Source organism: Acipenser ruthenus, chromosome 3 (genome assembly GCF_902713425.1).
Source record: "Acipenser ruthenus chromosome 3, fAciRut3.2 maternal haplotype, whole genome shotgun sequence".
Lineage (NCBI taxonomy): Eukaryota > Metazoa > Chordata > Actinopteri > Acipenseriformes > Acipenseridae > Acipenser > Acipenser ruthenus.
The window spans coordinates 8,669,251-8,686,837 of NC_081191.1; the positions used below are offsets into that span (position 1 = coordinate 8,669,251).

Below are 17,587 nucleotides of genomic sequence, written 5' to 3' on the forward strand. Positions count from 1 at the left end.
TCTCCTTGTGTAGTGTTTGAAACATGCAAATTCCAAAAGATGCTACAAAGCTGATGATTACATGATTACATACATATTCAAATGTAAAACACTTTGGAATAAATTACTTCCAGTCATTATGAAGTATGATATATATCTGTATTCACTTCTTTTTTTCCCCCATATGAATCTACATTTTTTCAGAGCAGCCTTAAAGTTAACAAAGGCATATTACACATCACAGTTTGTACCCCTATATTATTTACTGCTTATTTAAAAAAAAAAAAAAGATATACAGTACTGTGCAAAAGTTTTAGGAAGGTGTGAAAAAATGCTGTAAAGTAAGATTGCTTTCAAAAATAGACATGTTAATAGTTTATATTTATCAATTAACAAAATGCAAAGTGAGTGAACAGAAGAAAAATCTACATCAAATCAATATTTGGTGTGACCACCCTTTGCCTTCAAAACAGCATCAATTCTTCTAGGTACACTTGCACACAGTTTTTGAAGGAACTCGGCAGGTAGGTTGGCCCAAACATCTTGGAGAACTAACCACAATTCTTCTGTGGATTTAGGCAGCCTCAGTTGATTCTCTCTCTTCATGTAATCCCAGACAGACTCGATGATGCTGAGATCAGGGCTCTGTGGGGGCCATACCATCACTTCCAGGACTCCTTGTTCTTCTTTACGCTGAAGATAGTTCTTAAAGACTTTCGCTGTATGTTTGGGGTCGTTGTCATGCTGCAGAATAAACTTGGGGCCAATCAGATGCCTCCCTGATGGTATTGCATGATGGATAAGTATCTGCCTGTACTTCTCAGCACTGAGGAGACCATTAATTCTGACCAAATCCCCAACTCCATTTGCAGAAATGCAGCCCCAAACTTGCAAGGAACCTCCACCATGCTTCACTGTTGCCTGCAGACACTCATTCGTGTACCGCTCTCCAGCCCTTTGGCGAACAAACTGCCTTCTGCTACAGCCAAATATTTCAAATTTTGACTCATCAGTCCAGAGCACCTGCTGCCATTTTTCTGCACCCCAGTTCCTGTGTTTTCGTGCATAGTTGAGTCGCTTGGTCTTGTTTCCACGTCGGAGGCATAGCTTTTTGGCCGCAAGTCTTCCATGAAGGCCACTTCTGACCAGACTTCTCCGGACAGTAGATGGGTGTACCAGGGTCCCACTGTTTTCTGCCAATTCTGAGCTGATGGCACTGCTGGACATCTTCCGATTGCGAAGGGAAGTAAGCATGATGTGTCTTTGTTCTGCTGCAGTAAGTTTCCTTGGCCGACCACTGCGTCTACGGTCCTCAACGTTGCCCGTTTCTTTGTGCTTACACCTGACTATATGCCTACAAAATCCCTGACTTTGTGCAAGTGTACCTAGAAGAATTGATGCTGTTTTGAAGGCAAAGGGTGGTCACACCAAATATGGATTTGATTTAGATTTTTCTTCTGTTCACTCACTTTGCATTTAGTTAATTGATAAATATAATCTATTAACATGTCTATTTTTGAAAGCATTCTTACTTTACAGCATTTTTTCACACCTGCCTAAAACTTTTGCACAGTACTGTATATATATATATATATATATATATATATATATATATAAAATTATATAACATGCAAATGAGGCCACACCCCAAAAGTTAGGTCAACCACTGGCACAAATGCAGACGGAAAAAGACTGGACACTACTCTTTCTTCATTGGTCAGTGCTAATAAAATTGCGCCAGTGGGCAAATCACAACATGAAGGCCCTGTTTCACAATCTGTGATCATTTTGTAACTCACAAAAATGACAACAATTTTATATTTTATTTTATATATGCAATTTTAATTCAAACCCACAGTGCATGCTTTCCCACTTTTCAATGTTCTCAGTCTCACCTGTAATAGGAGTTCTCCCTCTAGCAGTTCACCACAAGGAAGTTTATTAATGTCATGGAGGCCATTTCCAGCAGGTCTTTTGAAGCGGTTAGAGTTTACAGATGCTACAATAGAAGAAAGAAAAAATCTTTTAGAAGAACACACTTAAAAAAATAAAAGCACAATTACCAACAAATTAAGTCATTATATATATATATATATATATATATATATATATATATATATATATATATATATATATATATATATATATATATAGGACATCGGCATGGGTAGAAAATCCGGAACCGGGTACCCGCCATGAAAGATACCCAGCCACCCGGATCACATAAATGTATGTTCAAGTGCATGATACATATTTAAATACTATATAGTACACACACATTTAGTCCCTTCAGATCTGTAGACTTGTGTAACCTTTTTCAGTACTGGAAACATCGAAATAATAATAATAATAATAATAATAATAATAATAATAATAATAATAATAATAATAATACAAAGAAACCCATCTCCGTTTAAATACAGTTATTAATGTTAAAAGCGCATTATGCTGTGGGATTCTTTGCAACATATATTGGCCATATGTTGTTGTTAACATGGCTGTTATGTTCAGTTTTAAAACCAACAGTAGTAAAGCACCGCTGTTATGTTTGCACTGTCGCAATAGCTACCATAGATTGAGCCAGTGGATTTTGCAAACTCAGCCAAGGAAATATTTCATTCAAAAGGAAGAAGCACACTTACTTAATGTGCTCCACATTATTTTATTGTATTTATTTCCTTACTTATTTTATCGTTTTGGTAAAAAACTATATCTGTGCAATAACTGTAGACAAAGTATGTAACAGTGCTCATTCGTGGACGCCAAATTCTGCAACAGTGATTTACCTAGAATGCAGGTTAAGTGTTTAACCCACCGAAACAGAATTACCTTTATATGTAACCAGTACTAGGACTCGGCAGAACAACACTAATTGTATAATCGCTAACTCTTATTATAACCTCGATCAGAATTAATAAGACTAATTGATTACACCGATCCACTTATTATCAGCATAAGATTCAATATTTCAATATCAGCACAACTTTAATTTCACAGTATTACAACATGTCATACATGTTAGAATGTAACTTTAAATAGAAAGTCATTCAAGTTAATCAGTTGACACATTTATAAATATCCCAGATTAGTAGAAAGAAAATGTTTCACAGCAATTATGGCATGCCATTTCTATTCTGTTAAAACCCAAAAAAGGTCAAAGTCAAAGTCTTCTTGCCCAGCTCCCACAAAAATTGACAGTGTATAGTAACGAGTAAAACAGCTGACAGTCCCAGTTAATCCAGGCGATGGTGGCCCGAACAAACAACTCCAAAGGAAGCAAATCCAGCCCGCATCAGCACTAACCATCTGTTTACTCGATACTTGGATAATATTGCTTCTTAAACAAAAAAACTAAATGTCTTTCTCTCGCGTTCTTTTTACTGCATGGTTGCTCTGCCTGCTCATTTACAAACAGCGCTCTCTGATATCCTGTCAGTTAAGAAAAACCTCAATGCAATAGCTTGTTTTAACGTTGTCTTTATTACGCCGGCCAGAGACCCGCGCTTACAATTGTAATGTCATATTTTCTCAATTTTCTTTAAATTCTCAAATTAATAAACCGAAACCGGGTAGTAAAAAGAGACCCGGGTAGGGTTTTTGGGTACCCGTGCCGCCCTCTAAAATATTATAGATGCTAGCGGTTAAAGCTGAAAAAACCTAGGAGCTTGTATGTCATACACAAAAGACAGAAATTGCCCACTATAGCTCTGTGAGAAGATTGCATATTTAATATGTATATTTGACTATCCCGCATTCACACATATTTGTTAAAAAGTGTGGTGACCATCTAAAAAATAATTCTGGTCCAAAATATTCTACATATACTTAGGATATAACAACACTAAATATATACACATGGTCAACTCGATCAAAAGTTTTCTCTTGATCAGGAGATATTACATCAGCTTTAAAACCAAAGAGACTGGAAACACTTAAAAGATCTCGAATTAAAAAGATTTGTCAGGCACACAGTATGCCTGGTTAAAATGTACAACAGAGTTCATAACTCCCCTCAAATTGATTGGACAAAGCCTTAGAGAGGATCTTATAGTCTGAACAAAGAAGGCTCACAGAGTGCCAGGCATTAATATCGCACAGGTCCCCTTTCTTAGGGATCAGAGTCAACACTGCACGCCGGCAGTTCATGTTCCTAAATGCTTTCCCCAAGACATTGAATAGGTCTCTGCCGTTCAGTGGCCAGAGAGTCTCCACAGAACTCCACAGGTAATCCATAAATCCCTGGGGCCTTGCCACTGTGCAGTCCATCCAGAGCCTCAGAGAGCTCCTGCAGTCTCAGCTATCCCTCAAGCTGATTTTTCTGCTCCTCAGGAACCGGAGACAGACCCTCAAGGAACTGACGGGCTCCCTAACACTCATCTACAGCCTGCGCCATTCAATAGAAGTCAATAGAAGTCTACAGGAAACCTCCGGCTCTCCTCAGGCTCATACAGCAGCTTTCCATTGCTTGGCTTTCTTTTCCAGGGCAAAAAAAAAATTCTAACCCTTGAACGTACCAGTGCCCCTTGTAATTGTGCATCCACCAGATCAGATCATTTTTCTTTTTTTAAAAAATTTTAAATCCTGAAACAGCTTATCGTTGTAACCGGATTCCAGAGCTCTGTACAGCTTGGTAATGCCCTCCTCCAGCTCTATTATCGCTATTCTAGTGCTCTGCCTAATTTTCATAGTATACTGTGACAGAACTGCTGAATTTGAATGTTACCCACATCCCACCACTGTCTTAGAGATGAGAAATCACCTTGCTTCCTTCTCCCCCTTTCCCCCCAAAAATTGAAACATTTTAAAAAGTGTGTCCTGTAGCAGTTTAGTATTGAAGTGCCAATAAGAAGTGTAAGTTTTGAAGAAACTTACACACATAGGAGGCTGTGTGGTCCAGTGTTTAAAGAAACGGGCTTGTAACCAGGAGGTCCCCGGTTCAAATCCCACCTCAGCCACTGACTCATTGTGTGACCCTGAGCAAGTCACTTAACCTCCTTGTGTTCCGTCTTTCGGGTGAGACGTAATTGTAAGTGACTCTGCAGCTGATGCATAGTTCACACACCCTAGTCTCTGTAAGTCACCTTGGATAAAGGCATCTGCTAAATAAACAAATAATAATAATAATAAAGAAGGGATAGTTCTGTTTAAATATACCAAACTATGATCAGATAAGCCAGATGGAGAAATAACAGTTTTAATAAACAAATTTAAATGATGTTTAAAAATATAAATCTTTGCCAATCTGGCAAATTAAAATGTTAGATCACGGATGTAACCCTGGTTCCTTGAAAGAGAAGAAAGACGACCACCAACCAATACTTTTGGGCTATGCCTGCCACAGGTCAGGTATTTACTGAGCATTTTATGTCAGAGCTGCCTCTCCGGGGAGTGACATCCTCGGTCCCACCTACTGAGGGAATAAGTGGTCACTCCGCAGAGCTCACTTCCTCTTTTGCATCGAACCCCCGAATACGAGTAATGTGACCACCAACCAATACTTTTGTGAAAAGTATACCAAAGTCGTTGTGAGGGAGTGAGCAGAGACAGCTGACGAGGGACGACTCGACACTGCCAAACCACAGTTAGCAGTGCGAGTGTGCAACCTCAAGGACCCTTGTGCCTAGTGAAGGCACAAAGGAGTCTACCACATTAAGCTGGTAGAACCTAGTGAATGTATGTGGAGTAGCCCAGCTAGCCGCAGTACAAATATCAGTCAGTGAGGCACCTCTAAAGAGGGCCCACTCCTTTGGTAGAGTGCGCAGCCACCCGCCAAGGCGGGGGTAAGCCGACATTAGTATATGCAGTGGAAACTGTGTCCACATTCCAGTGGGACAGTCGTTGCTTCGAGAGGGCTTGACCCAGGGTTCTTTCACCATGACAGACAAAGAGCTGGTCAGAATGACGCAGAGCTCTCATCCTATCCACATAACTTCTCAATGCCCAAACCGGGCAGAGGGTATTTCATCCCCGATCCTCCTCCGAAGAAAAAGGAGGGGGATGGAAAGTCTCTAGTTTCACTGAATGATTCAAGTGGAAAGCTGTAACCACCTTAGGGAGGAAAGCAGGGTTCATGCGTAATGATACCCTGTTTCCATCATCCCAAATACGCATACAGGCACTGTGTACTGACAGAGCCTGTACCTCACTAACCCACTTAGCGGAGGTGATGACTAATAGAAAGGTTGTCTTCATAGAGATATTTAAACTCTATGGAATGTATGGGCTCAAACAGGGCCTTAGTGAGAGCCTCCAATACCACATCCAGACTCCACTCAGGGCAGGCATCCTTTCTAGGAGGACATAGCACCCTTTAGAAAATGGATCGCCAGAATAAGTGCCCGGGGAAATGGGGACGTAGAATGCAGATATAGTTGCTAGGTACACTTTCAGCGTACAGGGGGACCTGCCTGCAGATCTTGCAGCAACTGTAATATAGTTGCTATAGGGCAATAGATGGGATCATGACCTTTGGTCATACACCACAAAAAAAGAGCCTTTCGTCTGACTGAGGAGATCCAGGCACAAAGGGATCTCCCAGGGCTGGCCTTGCAGGAGCTCCCAAAGGTTCATAAACCAGATTCTCTTGGGCCATCTGGGGGCCACCAGGAGAACTGTCACCTCTTACCTCCGGACTTTCTGTAGGAAAGCCGGGAGCAACGGTATTGACGGGGAATGCGTACAAGAGCTTCCTGGGCAATTCATGAGCTAGGGCGTCAACGCCTAGTGGACCACCGCAGCGGTGGAGGGAGAACCATAAGGGGCAATGAGTGGTCTCTGCTGTGCCCTTCCCAAACATTCTCAAATGCTCTCTACCACCGCCATTCTGACGGGTGAGGACCCTCCCTCTAGAGGAGGTCCGCCGTCCAATTCACTACTCCAGGAAGATGGACAGCCCAGAGGGATAACAGGTTCCTCTTTGCCCAGGTCAACAGCCGAAAGGCTATGCGGTGCAAATCCGGGGACTGAAGCCCTCCCTGGTGGCTGACATATGCTACTACAGACATCATGTCCACGTTGACAAGGACACGTCTCCATTTGAGCACTGGGGCATGTGGAGAATGCCCAGCTGGATAGCTGATGCAGCTGCAGCCATCAGACCCAGTCATTTCTGACACAACAGCAGAGAGACTGTCGATCCCTGTTGGAACAAGGCTAGACAGTTGTGAATGGCAGCTACTCTGTAGTCCGACAGGTAGGCTGTCATTGTAAGGGAGTCCAGACGGAGTCCTATGTAGACCATACTCTGTAATGGTATTCATTTTTTTTGCATCGTTGAGGGTGAGACCCAGCCTCAACAGATGCTCTGTCACTATCACCGTGTGGGCCACTACTCCTTCCTGCGACTGGGAACAGATTAACCAGTCGTCCAGGTAGTTCTACACCCTGATCCCTTGCAGCCGCAGTGGGGCTAGGATGGCATCCACTCACTTTGAAAATGTGTGGGGAGTTAAGGAGAAGCCGAATGGCAGCACGGAAAACTCAAAAACGCTTCCCTGAAAAGCGAAGCGAAGATGTTTCCTATGCACGGGACGAATAGGGACATGAATATACACGTCCTTTAAGTCCACCTTAAAGAACCCGTTGAGGTGTCTCAGGTCTTAGATGGGGTGGAGGCAGCCGTCCTTTTTCCACACTAGAAAATACCTTGGAGTAGAACCCCTCCTCTTGACAGCTGGGTTCTACGAGGCGGATCGCTTGTTTGAGAACTTGAGAGCCAAGACCTGGAGAGGGTCGCTCATGGATGTGACCGTGATCCATCAAAAAGGAGGAGGGCCCGCATGGAACTGCAGTGCGTAACCGGTGTGTGTACGGTGGCAAGCACCCAAGTATCTGAGGTGCAAGTGCGCCAGTATTGTAGTTGGCATTGTGAAAAGGGTGGGTCTGAGGCCGCAAGCCTTCAGGGGCCCTGCCTGGGTTGCTGAGGTTGAGCTGGAGTCTGCTGTTGAGCAGGGTGCCTGAAACCAAACGTAGCTCTGAAATACTAGTTCAGGGAGAGGCGCTGTTTGCAAAATGCCATCTAGGTAGGCCGTGAGGAGACCCACCATGTTGGCCAGAAGCGTGACCTGCACTTCAGCCGCATATGCCCTTTTAATGTAGGTCTCTGTTATCCTGCATTGGCTATTAGGGCATGCAGGGTCCTTAGCCAGACCTCCTACAGGGGGGGCTCGCACCAGGGCTGCAACGGTAGAATCCACTTGTGGGAAGCCGTCCAGGGAACTTGGAGGCTCGCTCCATAAGTGCCCGAACTGAGCTTGAGAGAAGGGTAACATCAGCCTCTGAGTTGACCTCTGAGCTGGGGCCCGTCTCCTGAGTCAGTTCTTGGACCTCTCTTCCTGAACTCTGCCAGCCTCCTACATAGGGTCCGTGGTTGGGACGCTGCGCATATTGCGCAGAACGTCTCATTCCCCAAGGCGGAGGAGCCGTGCTGCATGCCCAGGCACCATACACAGAGTAGGCGTTTATCTTGTGGAGTGAGCATCCTCCCACAGGACATGCAAGGGTGGAATTTGTATATCTCTTGACGTGCTGGGGCGAAGCACCGAGGCATAGAGCGTCCACTCACCGAGGGAGCCGAAGCACTAAGGCACAGAGGCTCTGAGGCACTGATGGCATTGTGGCACTGAGGGCACTGATGGAGAGCACGTCTAAGTACTGAGGGCCGAAAACCCCAAGCTCCTGAGGCACCAAGGGCACGAGGGCTCCGAGGCCGGGAGCATTGGAAAAGGGAACTTTTTTTTTTTTTACTGTAAGCAGTAATAAGAAAAACACAGGTACAGACACACTGTAGTAGAATTAAAAAGAAAAACAGTCGCCGCGCCAGGCGGGTGAACTGCAATGTTTTTTTTTTTTTTTAAGTGCGCCGGGAAGGTGGGCTGAGACAAGCCGGGGGCATCGACTCAACAGCGGGCTATGGTTGCATGTATAAACATGTATAAACATGTATAAACATGTATAAACATTTCATGTTTTAAAATGGAGATAAAAAGGTACATTTCAGTATTTGTACAGCCAACCAACAAGAGTCCAAGCAATCCATATTGGCAGACTGACAGGATAGATCTTCATTACAAAAATCCACCTGCTCTACACAAAAATATATGGTTTCCTAAATCATGCATTTGAGCTCATGTTTTTAAAAAGCACTAGAAAACAATGACTATATTGGATCTGAGGGAAAACAATACTGTGCTGCAGAATAAACCCACTGGTGGTTCTGAAGAGGGTGATTTCATAGGCCACAGCATCGCCCCCCCGCCCCCCTGCTTCCCAGATTCAAAAGTAAAACTTTCTCAAACAACACGTTTTCATCAAGAATATACTGTAGTTCATTGGTGTCATTCTGTGCCAACTCACACAAAACAAGGAAGTTAGTTCAGTTGTTGACCCATGATAAATGGGGCTCATGAGAATATTTCAAATTCACAATTTCAAGTCAATTCATGTACCGTGGAAATTGAGGGTCAGTGGCAAGGGGAGCTATTAAGTACTATTAGTATTACAGCTGTACATTGTTTCAGGTAATCTTGCTAAATGATTATATGAAGATTCAGTCTTTGGTTTTAAACTACATTATGCAGAAGCAAGGTTTTGTGATTCCACAGTACAATAGAGTACTAAAGTAGAATTTTTGACCAGATAAATACGCTTCCTGGAGCACTTATTAAAAATGTTAGGGTGTGCCTACAACAGACTGATTGATTGATTTCCATATTTGATATGTTTTTACTGATGCATTTAGGCAAGAATTTAAATTAAAAAAATATCTGTTAACCACAGCTGCTGAAGCATGCGTTCTCTGGTATTCAGATAAAATAAAAGGTAATTACTGAGTTTAAAGTAAACACTGTGTAGCTGGCTTCAGTGCATTCAGCATACTCAAAGCAATTAAAATTTGAACTGACAACATTTGCCAAAGCAAAACTATTCAGTCAGCTAGATTTAACAAGCCAAACAGACTCTGTGTGAGGCCTTCAAAAAGGATTATTATTTCCAATATTCAACAGGGTCAGTGGTAAGAATCTATCCAAGAAACGTGAATTCAGACAGACATTCTGCTTACAAAAAGACCAATAAGTTAGACGTTAGGATACAGATGAAAACAACCGAGTAACGTGTGAAACGGTGAGACTGCAAACAGAAACACAACACAGGTACAATGTATATTAAGATATCACACAAAAAAATTACATTTAAAAAGGTGGATTTGGTAAAAAAAAACAAAAAACACAACCCCCCCCCCCAAAAAAAAAACACAAACCCCCCCCCTCAAAAAAAAACACAAGTAGAAAATAAAACTAACACACTGAACTGTTGCAAGATTGGAATTAAATACAAAAAGGCTTTGTTAAATTGGCTTCACACATTTTATTAATTTTTAGAAAAGGACCAAAAAGGTTAACCTCTTTGTCCTTATTAGAGTACTGTAACTCGTTTAAGATTAAGACAAGTATTTGAAAATTCATTAATTTGCAAACATTTAAAAAAAAATCACAAAAAGTAAGATTAGGTTGCGAAGGCCTTACTTGTGTTAATTCAGTGGGGTAAAGGCCTTACTTTATCCCCACTGAATTAACTATAAAATGGATGTCATATACAGTCGTAGTTACGGTTAAAAAATATCTTTTTGCGGGGCATCCTAATCTGGACTCTGTTTAAAATGCTGGTGTTGGGGACCGAGCAACTGTGGCAACCTGTTTTTTTTATACCGAAATCCCACAAGACAGAGCTATTTTTCCGCTTGCTAAATTTAGAAACCACAGTGCAAATTCTGGCAAGGTGGTAAATCAGTGCTTGGCAAAACACGGTGCAATACGGATTTCTTATTTCTATCAATTGTGTAATTTCAGGAGGAAACATTTAATCTGGGTATTGTTGGTACTTTTGTTGAGAGAAGACAAGCCTTCAAAGTGCAGTTTGTATTAACATCTTTATACTTGTACTCACTTTCATGGAAGATAATACTTTTGAACATACTGTATGAATAAACTGAACTGTTTTATCTGGAATATCGATTGTAAGTCGCCCTGGATAAGGGCGTCTGCTAAGAAATAAATAATAATAATAATAATAATATCGTGCAATAAGGCACCAAAATATCTAACTTGCCATCTTTGAAACAGGACATTCAAGACAATAGTTTTGAAGAGAGACAATCTGGCGCCCACAAACCAATTTATGAATGCTTTTATTGTGTTTGAAATTTATAGCTATATGGATTACATTGTGTGGGCACCTTTGCCACAGTCATAAAAGCCCTTTTACAAGTAAATGAGATGTACCGGTACAGCTACTTGTCAGTAGCTAAAAATAATACTATAGCACTGACAGTTAATTACAGTTATTTCACAAACTCCTAATATACTGGCCCACATTCATAAAGCATCTTAAAACCACTGGATAAGACTATACATTAATATATATTGCTCTAATAATTTCAGAATCAGCAGTCCAAAGGTCTTTGCTACATGACTGTAACAATACAAAACCACATAATGAGTAGACAGTTTGTAATGTGTACTTGCTGTGTTTCTAGTGCTTGCTGTGTCAAAAAAGTCTCCACAAGGAAGGAACAAAACATGACTGACAAAACATATCTTATGAGGACACAGGCCAAGTCCTTGTAGTGTTTAAAGAGATATTAAACAGTCATTATTATTTTCAAAACTAACTAAAAGTGCCCAAATATTTTGTTTGTTGTTGACGTTTTCACATAGATATTATTTATTTTTGCAAAATGTTCATCAAAATACTGATTTAAACTCAACACAAGGAATACCACACCTCAGCAGAAGTCCTTGAGGGACATTACATTACTTTTCTTTACATTTTAAATTGATATGCTGTCAATAAAACATGCATCTGGTACAAAATGCCTATATAAACCAAAACAAGTAAATGTACCCTTATTTTGATACGTGTCATTAAACTGCAAGCACAGATGTTTTCTACTGAGAATGGTAGTCATCTTCAGTACTGTATGTGTGTGTTATACAAGTTCACTGGTATCCCACTATAGTGTGATGTGTGAGAAATCACTCCGAGGCCACATGCAGGGAACGGAATTTCAAGTACATCATTACCGTATCTTCATGATGTGTCCTTTTACTGTGACAAATAAATCTATTCCTGTCATTGAGCACCGCTTATAACAAAATAAATACATAAATAACTAAATACAAACAATTACTTCAAACATTTACAGTGTATAGTTACTATTTTAGGTATGTTTTCCCATCAACATCTCAATAGTCTTCAGTATTTACTTAACTCTTTCTCAGTCTACACTCTAGATGCCAATGCTCCAATGCCCTTCAACATTGAAGGCAAAAGCTCTACACCTCCAGAAGCTGAAATATTAATAAATACATAAATAAAGCCCTGCCCCACTGTAAGATATTCCAACAAGTCATTAACCTTTATGTATTTGCTTATTTTCAACTAAGGCCAAGCTCCCATATGGAGCCTTTATTACCCCACTGTGTGCAGACTGAGCATACATTCTGTTCATACATCAACAACCGAGACCATTCTCTCTGCTCCAATCCAGTGTAAATAGAGGAGGACAATATCAGCCTGCTCCAAGTACAGTTCAATTCCCCTGTATAAACACGGCTCAAGACAGGTCTGATAAGCTTATGTACAAGGGCATTATGCACACCTTCAAAGCACAGAACGATGTAAACACTACAAGTTATTTATAGGTTAGGTCTTAGGTCACAGATACTGAATCACAAAGGAATACCATAAATATACGTCTTTCCCCACACCACACAAGGGCAATGTATATTTTTTGTGCCATTTCCAAAGATAGAAACTTTATAAAAATACATCTTCCCGACCCGACCCATCTCTTTTTAGCAACTTAGTAAATTAAGCAGTCAAACTTGTGCTCTTGCACTTAAAGGGTACATAAGGACCTTTTTTATTTTATTGTGTTACATGTTCCCATGTGTTGCTACAACTGTTGTACCCGCATGGACCTCTCAGAACTACATTTCCCATCATCCTCTTGCTCATATATGTAACCGAGATGGATTTACCAGTGAGCAGGAGGACGATAGGAAATGTAGTTCTGAGAGGTCCATGTGGGTACATGTGAAGCCGTCTTGAGGCATGGAATACAATTTAAAAATTTAAAAACGTGGTCAAAATGTAAAAAAAATTAAAAATTAAAACAATACATATACCTTGCGTAAACAGTTGCTGCAAGACATGGGAACATGTACCACATTAAAATAAAAAGGTCTTTATATACCCTTTAACACAACTGTAAACTGTACAATACATGCAATTTACATCTACTTTTAAAAGTATGCACTTCAGGCTTATATCCGAACCTATGTTATTATTATCCAAATACCAATGCTGCAAACTGTTTCCAAAGGCTTACTATGCTGTAATATGTGAAACTTCCATTCAAGAGTCCAACAGTATAGAAAACGTATGCTGCTATAAAGCAGATGTGGCACTAACCAGCTTCCCTCCCCCCATCGAACAGAAACATACATACATGTGTCTTTCTCTAGGACTGTACCCTACATATCAGACTTTCTCTTCAGGATATCCTGGCATGGATTAATCCAAGTATACAGAATCACATTTTTGCATGTGAAAGAAATATCTTCCTGATCATGCTGGCAATTATTTTCCACATAAGTGAAAACACAAACAAACATACTTGAATCCAGACATTTTATAATTGAGTCACTGCACTGCACAGTGAAACATTTACTACAGTATTTACACAACTCTCACTGTCTCAGGACCATTTTTTTCATGCCTTGTTATGACAGGATATTTCTTAGATCAGATTTACAGAATTATACATTTTCATACACCATATACTTTTATTTACACTTGAACAACTTATACAAGAACATTTTAAACATCAAATACTGATTCACACATGAAGACACAATGTGTGAATGATAAACTGTACAAGGTTGTGTTGTTCATTTACAGTAGTTATCACGGCAATATCCAACACTAGCTACTATCCATTCGCTTGCTTTGAAGTGTATTTAATCTAACAGAACCAAATTAGTTATGTTTAGTATTATGAATGGCTGGATCCACATCAAAGCAGCTTCAATTTACAATATGCTTTGAGATACTGTAAAATGATTGTCCAAAGTTCACTGTTGAGTTTCATTCTCACTGCATCTTCCTTTCTGTACATCACCTAAAAGCATTTGCCACACAGCAATGCAATACTTTTCTTTATGCTAACCCCAACCTCAGAATATTGGTTAAGTTATATTATAATAAGGACAATGATACTCATTAAACCAAATCGTGCATAACTTACACATTAACCACCGCTCCCATTTAACTTCATGACCCCACCCAGACTTTTTTCCTGTTATTTCCAAAAACAATAACCACCAAACCTTAAAAGTGCATTCAATTGTATCAACTCATTCAGGAGGTACTGCATGCCAAGTATTAAATGAAATGAAATAAAAAACAGACATCTCTTGATGTGGTACCATGGACATAATTACATTGTACTTACAATTTGGACATATCTAACTAAAGCGACTTTTATACAGTTACCAGTAATGCTGTAAAAGACAAGCGTTAGCACACAGTGCATTATGGGCAAACTCAAGCAAAGATGAGAAAGCAGAGCCCAGTAGTAAAGATCTGTTTCTACAAATGTATATTTTTTTCATTGTGAAATTTCTCAATTGTGGTACCATTTCTGATGTTCATGGTCTCAATACTATAACAATATTTTCTATTTGAACATTAGGATCTTGCTGTCGTGGAAAAAAAAAAAAAAAAACTCCTCTCCTCCGAAGAGGGAGCTTACAAACACAAAGACGCCAAATCTGAGGAACTTTAGAGAACAGGCTGTAAATGCAGTCATAAAATATGCCACAAGTTTGAAAAAGAATAGGACAACATTTTATTGTAGACTTAGAAATGGAAGTGGAACATGACACTTCTAACTTGCTGCCTTTCATGACCAATTTCATGACCAATTCCCAGTTAGACAGATGTAAATCTACAGTACTGACCCATCTAGTGATTCCTCAGCCTTACACAAATGTTCCTTTTATATTTGCCATTTCTGCAAACAAAACATGAGGTACCATCTTTTACAGAGTCTTAGCACCATTCACATGCAACCCCACAACATGGCCCTAAAGAATTTCCCCAGCGCTGGTTTATATCAAGTTTTGGCAAGGCCCCCTCTATTCAGTCAAACAGGTCAAAGTTTGTATTTTGAGCCAACAACTATCAAACTGTTTCACAACCCCTCTAGTAGAGTCAAGAGTTCAACGAGTCTGTTCTAGACTACGCACGCAACCAAGTCCGTTCTCCTCTGGGAGTCTGTTCAATCACCCAGCCTCAAAGCACACAAAGCCCAATAACAAAAGTGGTACAAAAAAGAAACTGAGAAACTGTTTTGTAGATTTAAAAAAATTATAATAGCAGAGCTATTTATAAACAAATTATTAAAGCTCGATATCGATAATAATTTCCATATTGTGACATTGTGGGATTTAAAAAAATAAATAAATAACATACACTTTCAGGGACATACGTTTTTTTTTTTGCTAATACTGCTAAAAATACAAAATGCAGTATAATCAAGTGAATTGTATATTAAGATACAACAAACCCTATGCATACCAATCGTTGTGAGTCTCGTTGGCAAACACCACACACTAAAGTATTATTTAACCATTTTATTCCATTGATTTTCTTTTCATATGTAATTATCTGTTAACGTCTATAGTGTATATATGTTTGATATTGCAATTGTTTTATTATATTTTTCTGTGTTTTGGAAGACTGATATTATCGATATCGATATACAATTTCCGTATCGTTGCCCACCACTATTTTTAGTGTTTCACATTGTAAAAAATAAAACCCCCTTAAGAAATCATAAATTATTTTCTTTTTTTTTTTCTTTATTGGAAGAAAAGCGTAACACGTACCAGTAACAAATGTGTGGATTACTTGAGCAAACAACCTAAGCTCTCTGTTTACTTTGCGTTCTGGAATGCTGTTCAGAAATGGCCCAGGAACACAACAGATTCCCATGATCAGGCAAACCAGCTGGGAATGTGTATTGTAAACTGCAGAACCTTAGTGCCCTCGTCCAGCCTCACGTAAAGGGATCTTGTGTGTGTGTGTGTGTGTGTGTGTGTGTGTGTGTTCGTGTGTGTGTATGTATGGGGTGGGTGGGTGGGTGGTTACCACTTGGAATGCCTTTACACAGTTAAGGCAAAATAACGCTTCCCTGCAAATGCCATTTAAAAGAATAGTAGAAGCATGCATATTTGGTTTGTAGTGTGAATTATAAAACTATTGGAAGTTGAGGTTAGCTTTCTTTCCTTATTATACAGTTGAGGGCACAGGAGGCTAAACTATGGAATACAATACTTTAAACAACCTTAAACCATCTGTATAGTACAACATACAGTAGTGGCTTTTTCTATACATTCCAGTCAAGGATAGTGTTGTTAACTATGTCCTGAATTGAAATGGATTAAAAGGATCATAACTGAGAACCACAGGTATATCGTACAAATCTAATTGTTTATAGAAGCTTTTAATAATGCCTTGTGGTGCATCAAAGTAATGGAAAAACTGTGCTTCTGACAGTATAATACTTTCTGCAAAACTTTTAGACAGAGGGTTTTTATATAAATCGCTATGATTTAGAAATAGAGAAGAGTGAGAATTTAGTGTTACATACTGTCACTACTTGCTCGCATCACTCGATTTTCAAGGTGTGGTATCTGAAGCATAATCAACATGTACAGAGAAACATAAGCTGTAATTGACAAACCCAGGACTGGAAGATTCAAAAATCTGTCTAACAAGGATGAGCAATACTCAATAGCCTTAAGGAATAGAAAGAAGAGAAACCTTGAATTGACAACAGAACTGGCAGAAGGCACAGGTGTCGTTGTCCATCCATCAACAGTACAAAGGTCACTCTTGAAATCAGGACTTACAGGATTTGTGTTGTAGTAAGAATTCATCTGTTAAGAAAGGGGAACAAGACTTAAAGGCTAAAACATGCACAAGAACACAGAATTTGGACTATGGAACAATGGTCAAAGGTACTTTGGACTGTTGATGGATGGACGACGACACCTGTTGTCAGTTACAGATGATGTTTCTCTGTACTTGTTGATTATGCTTCAGATACCACACCTTGAAAATCAAGTGATGCGAGCTATTTCACTCAATGTTTTTCCTTCTTTATGCAAGTCGATGTTTTTTTGTAAGTACTTTGTAAAAAACTCAACTCTAGAGGTCAATCCAAATAATTCTAATTACCTGATCAAAATTATATTCCCACCCGCAATAATCCATATGTTAAGGGCGAAACCCGGTGGTCTGGCAAGTCTAGTTTTGCCCGGGCCAATCTAGTTTCGCCAAGGGCTTCTGGGCGAATCCCGAAGTTACCACTTTTTTTCGGCACTCGCCCACGTCCAATCAGGCGAATCTAGACTGGCCCAGAACTTGAAAAAGAAGATTGGGCGAAACCGTTTTTTCAATTGTTTTCACTGAATTTTGGGGCTAGCCCAGGCGAGTCTAGTTTCGTCCAACGCTTCAAAATCGATGCTGGGCGAATCTG

The 17,587-nt window shown here is 39.9% G+C and overlaps 1 protein-coding gene across 1 annotated transcript in view; it reads right to left on the reverse strand.

Moving 5' to 3' along the window:
- ahr1a (aryl hydrocarbon receptor 1a) overlaps positions 1-17,587 on the reverse strand; it is a 74,317-nt gene that overhangs the window by 32,662 nt on the left and 24,068 nt on the right. The window contains exon 3 of the mRNA XM_034058697.3: positions 1,875-1,978. Within this exon, the coding sequence (XP_033914588.3) occupies positions 1,875-1,978 (104 nt within the window). The remainder of the gene's footprint in view (positions 1-1,874; positions 1,979-17,587) is intronic.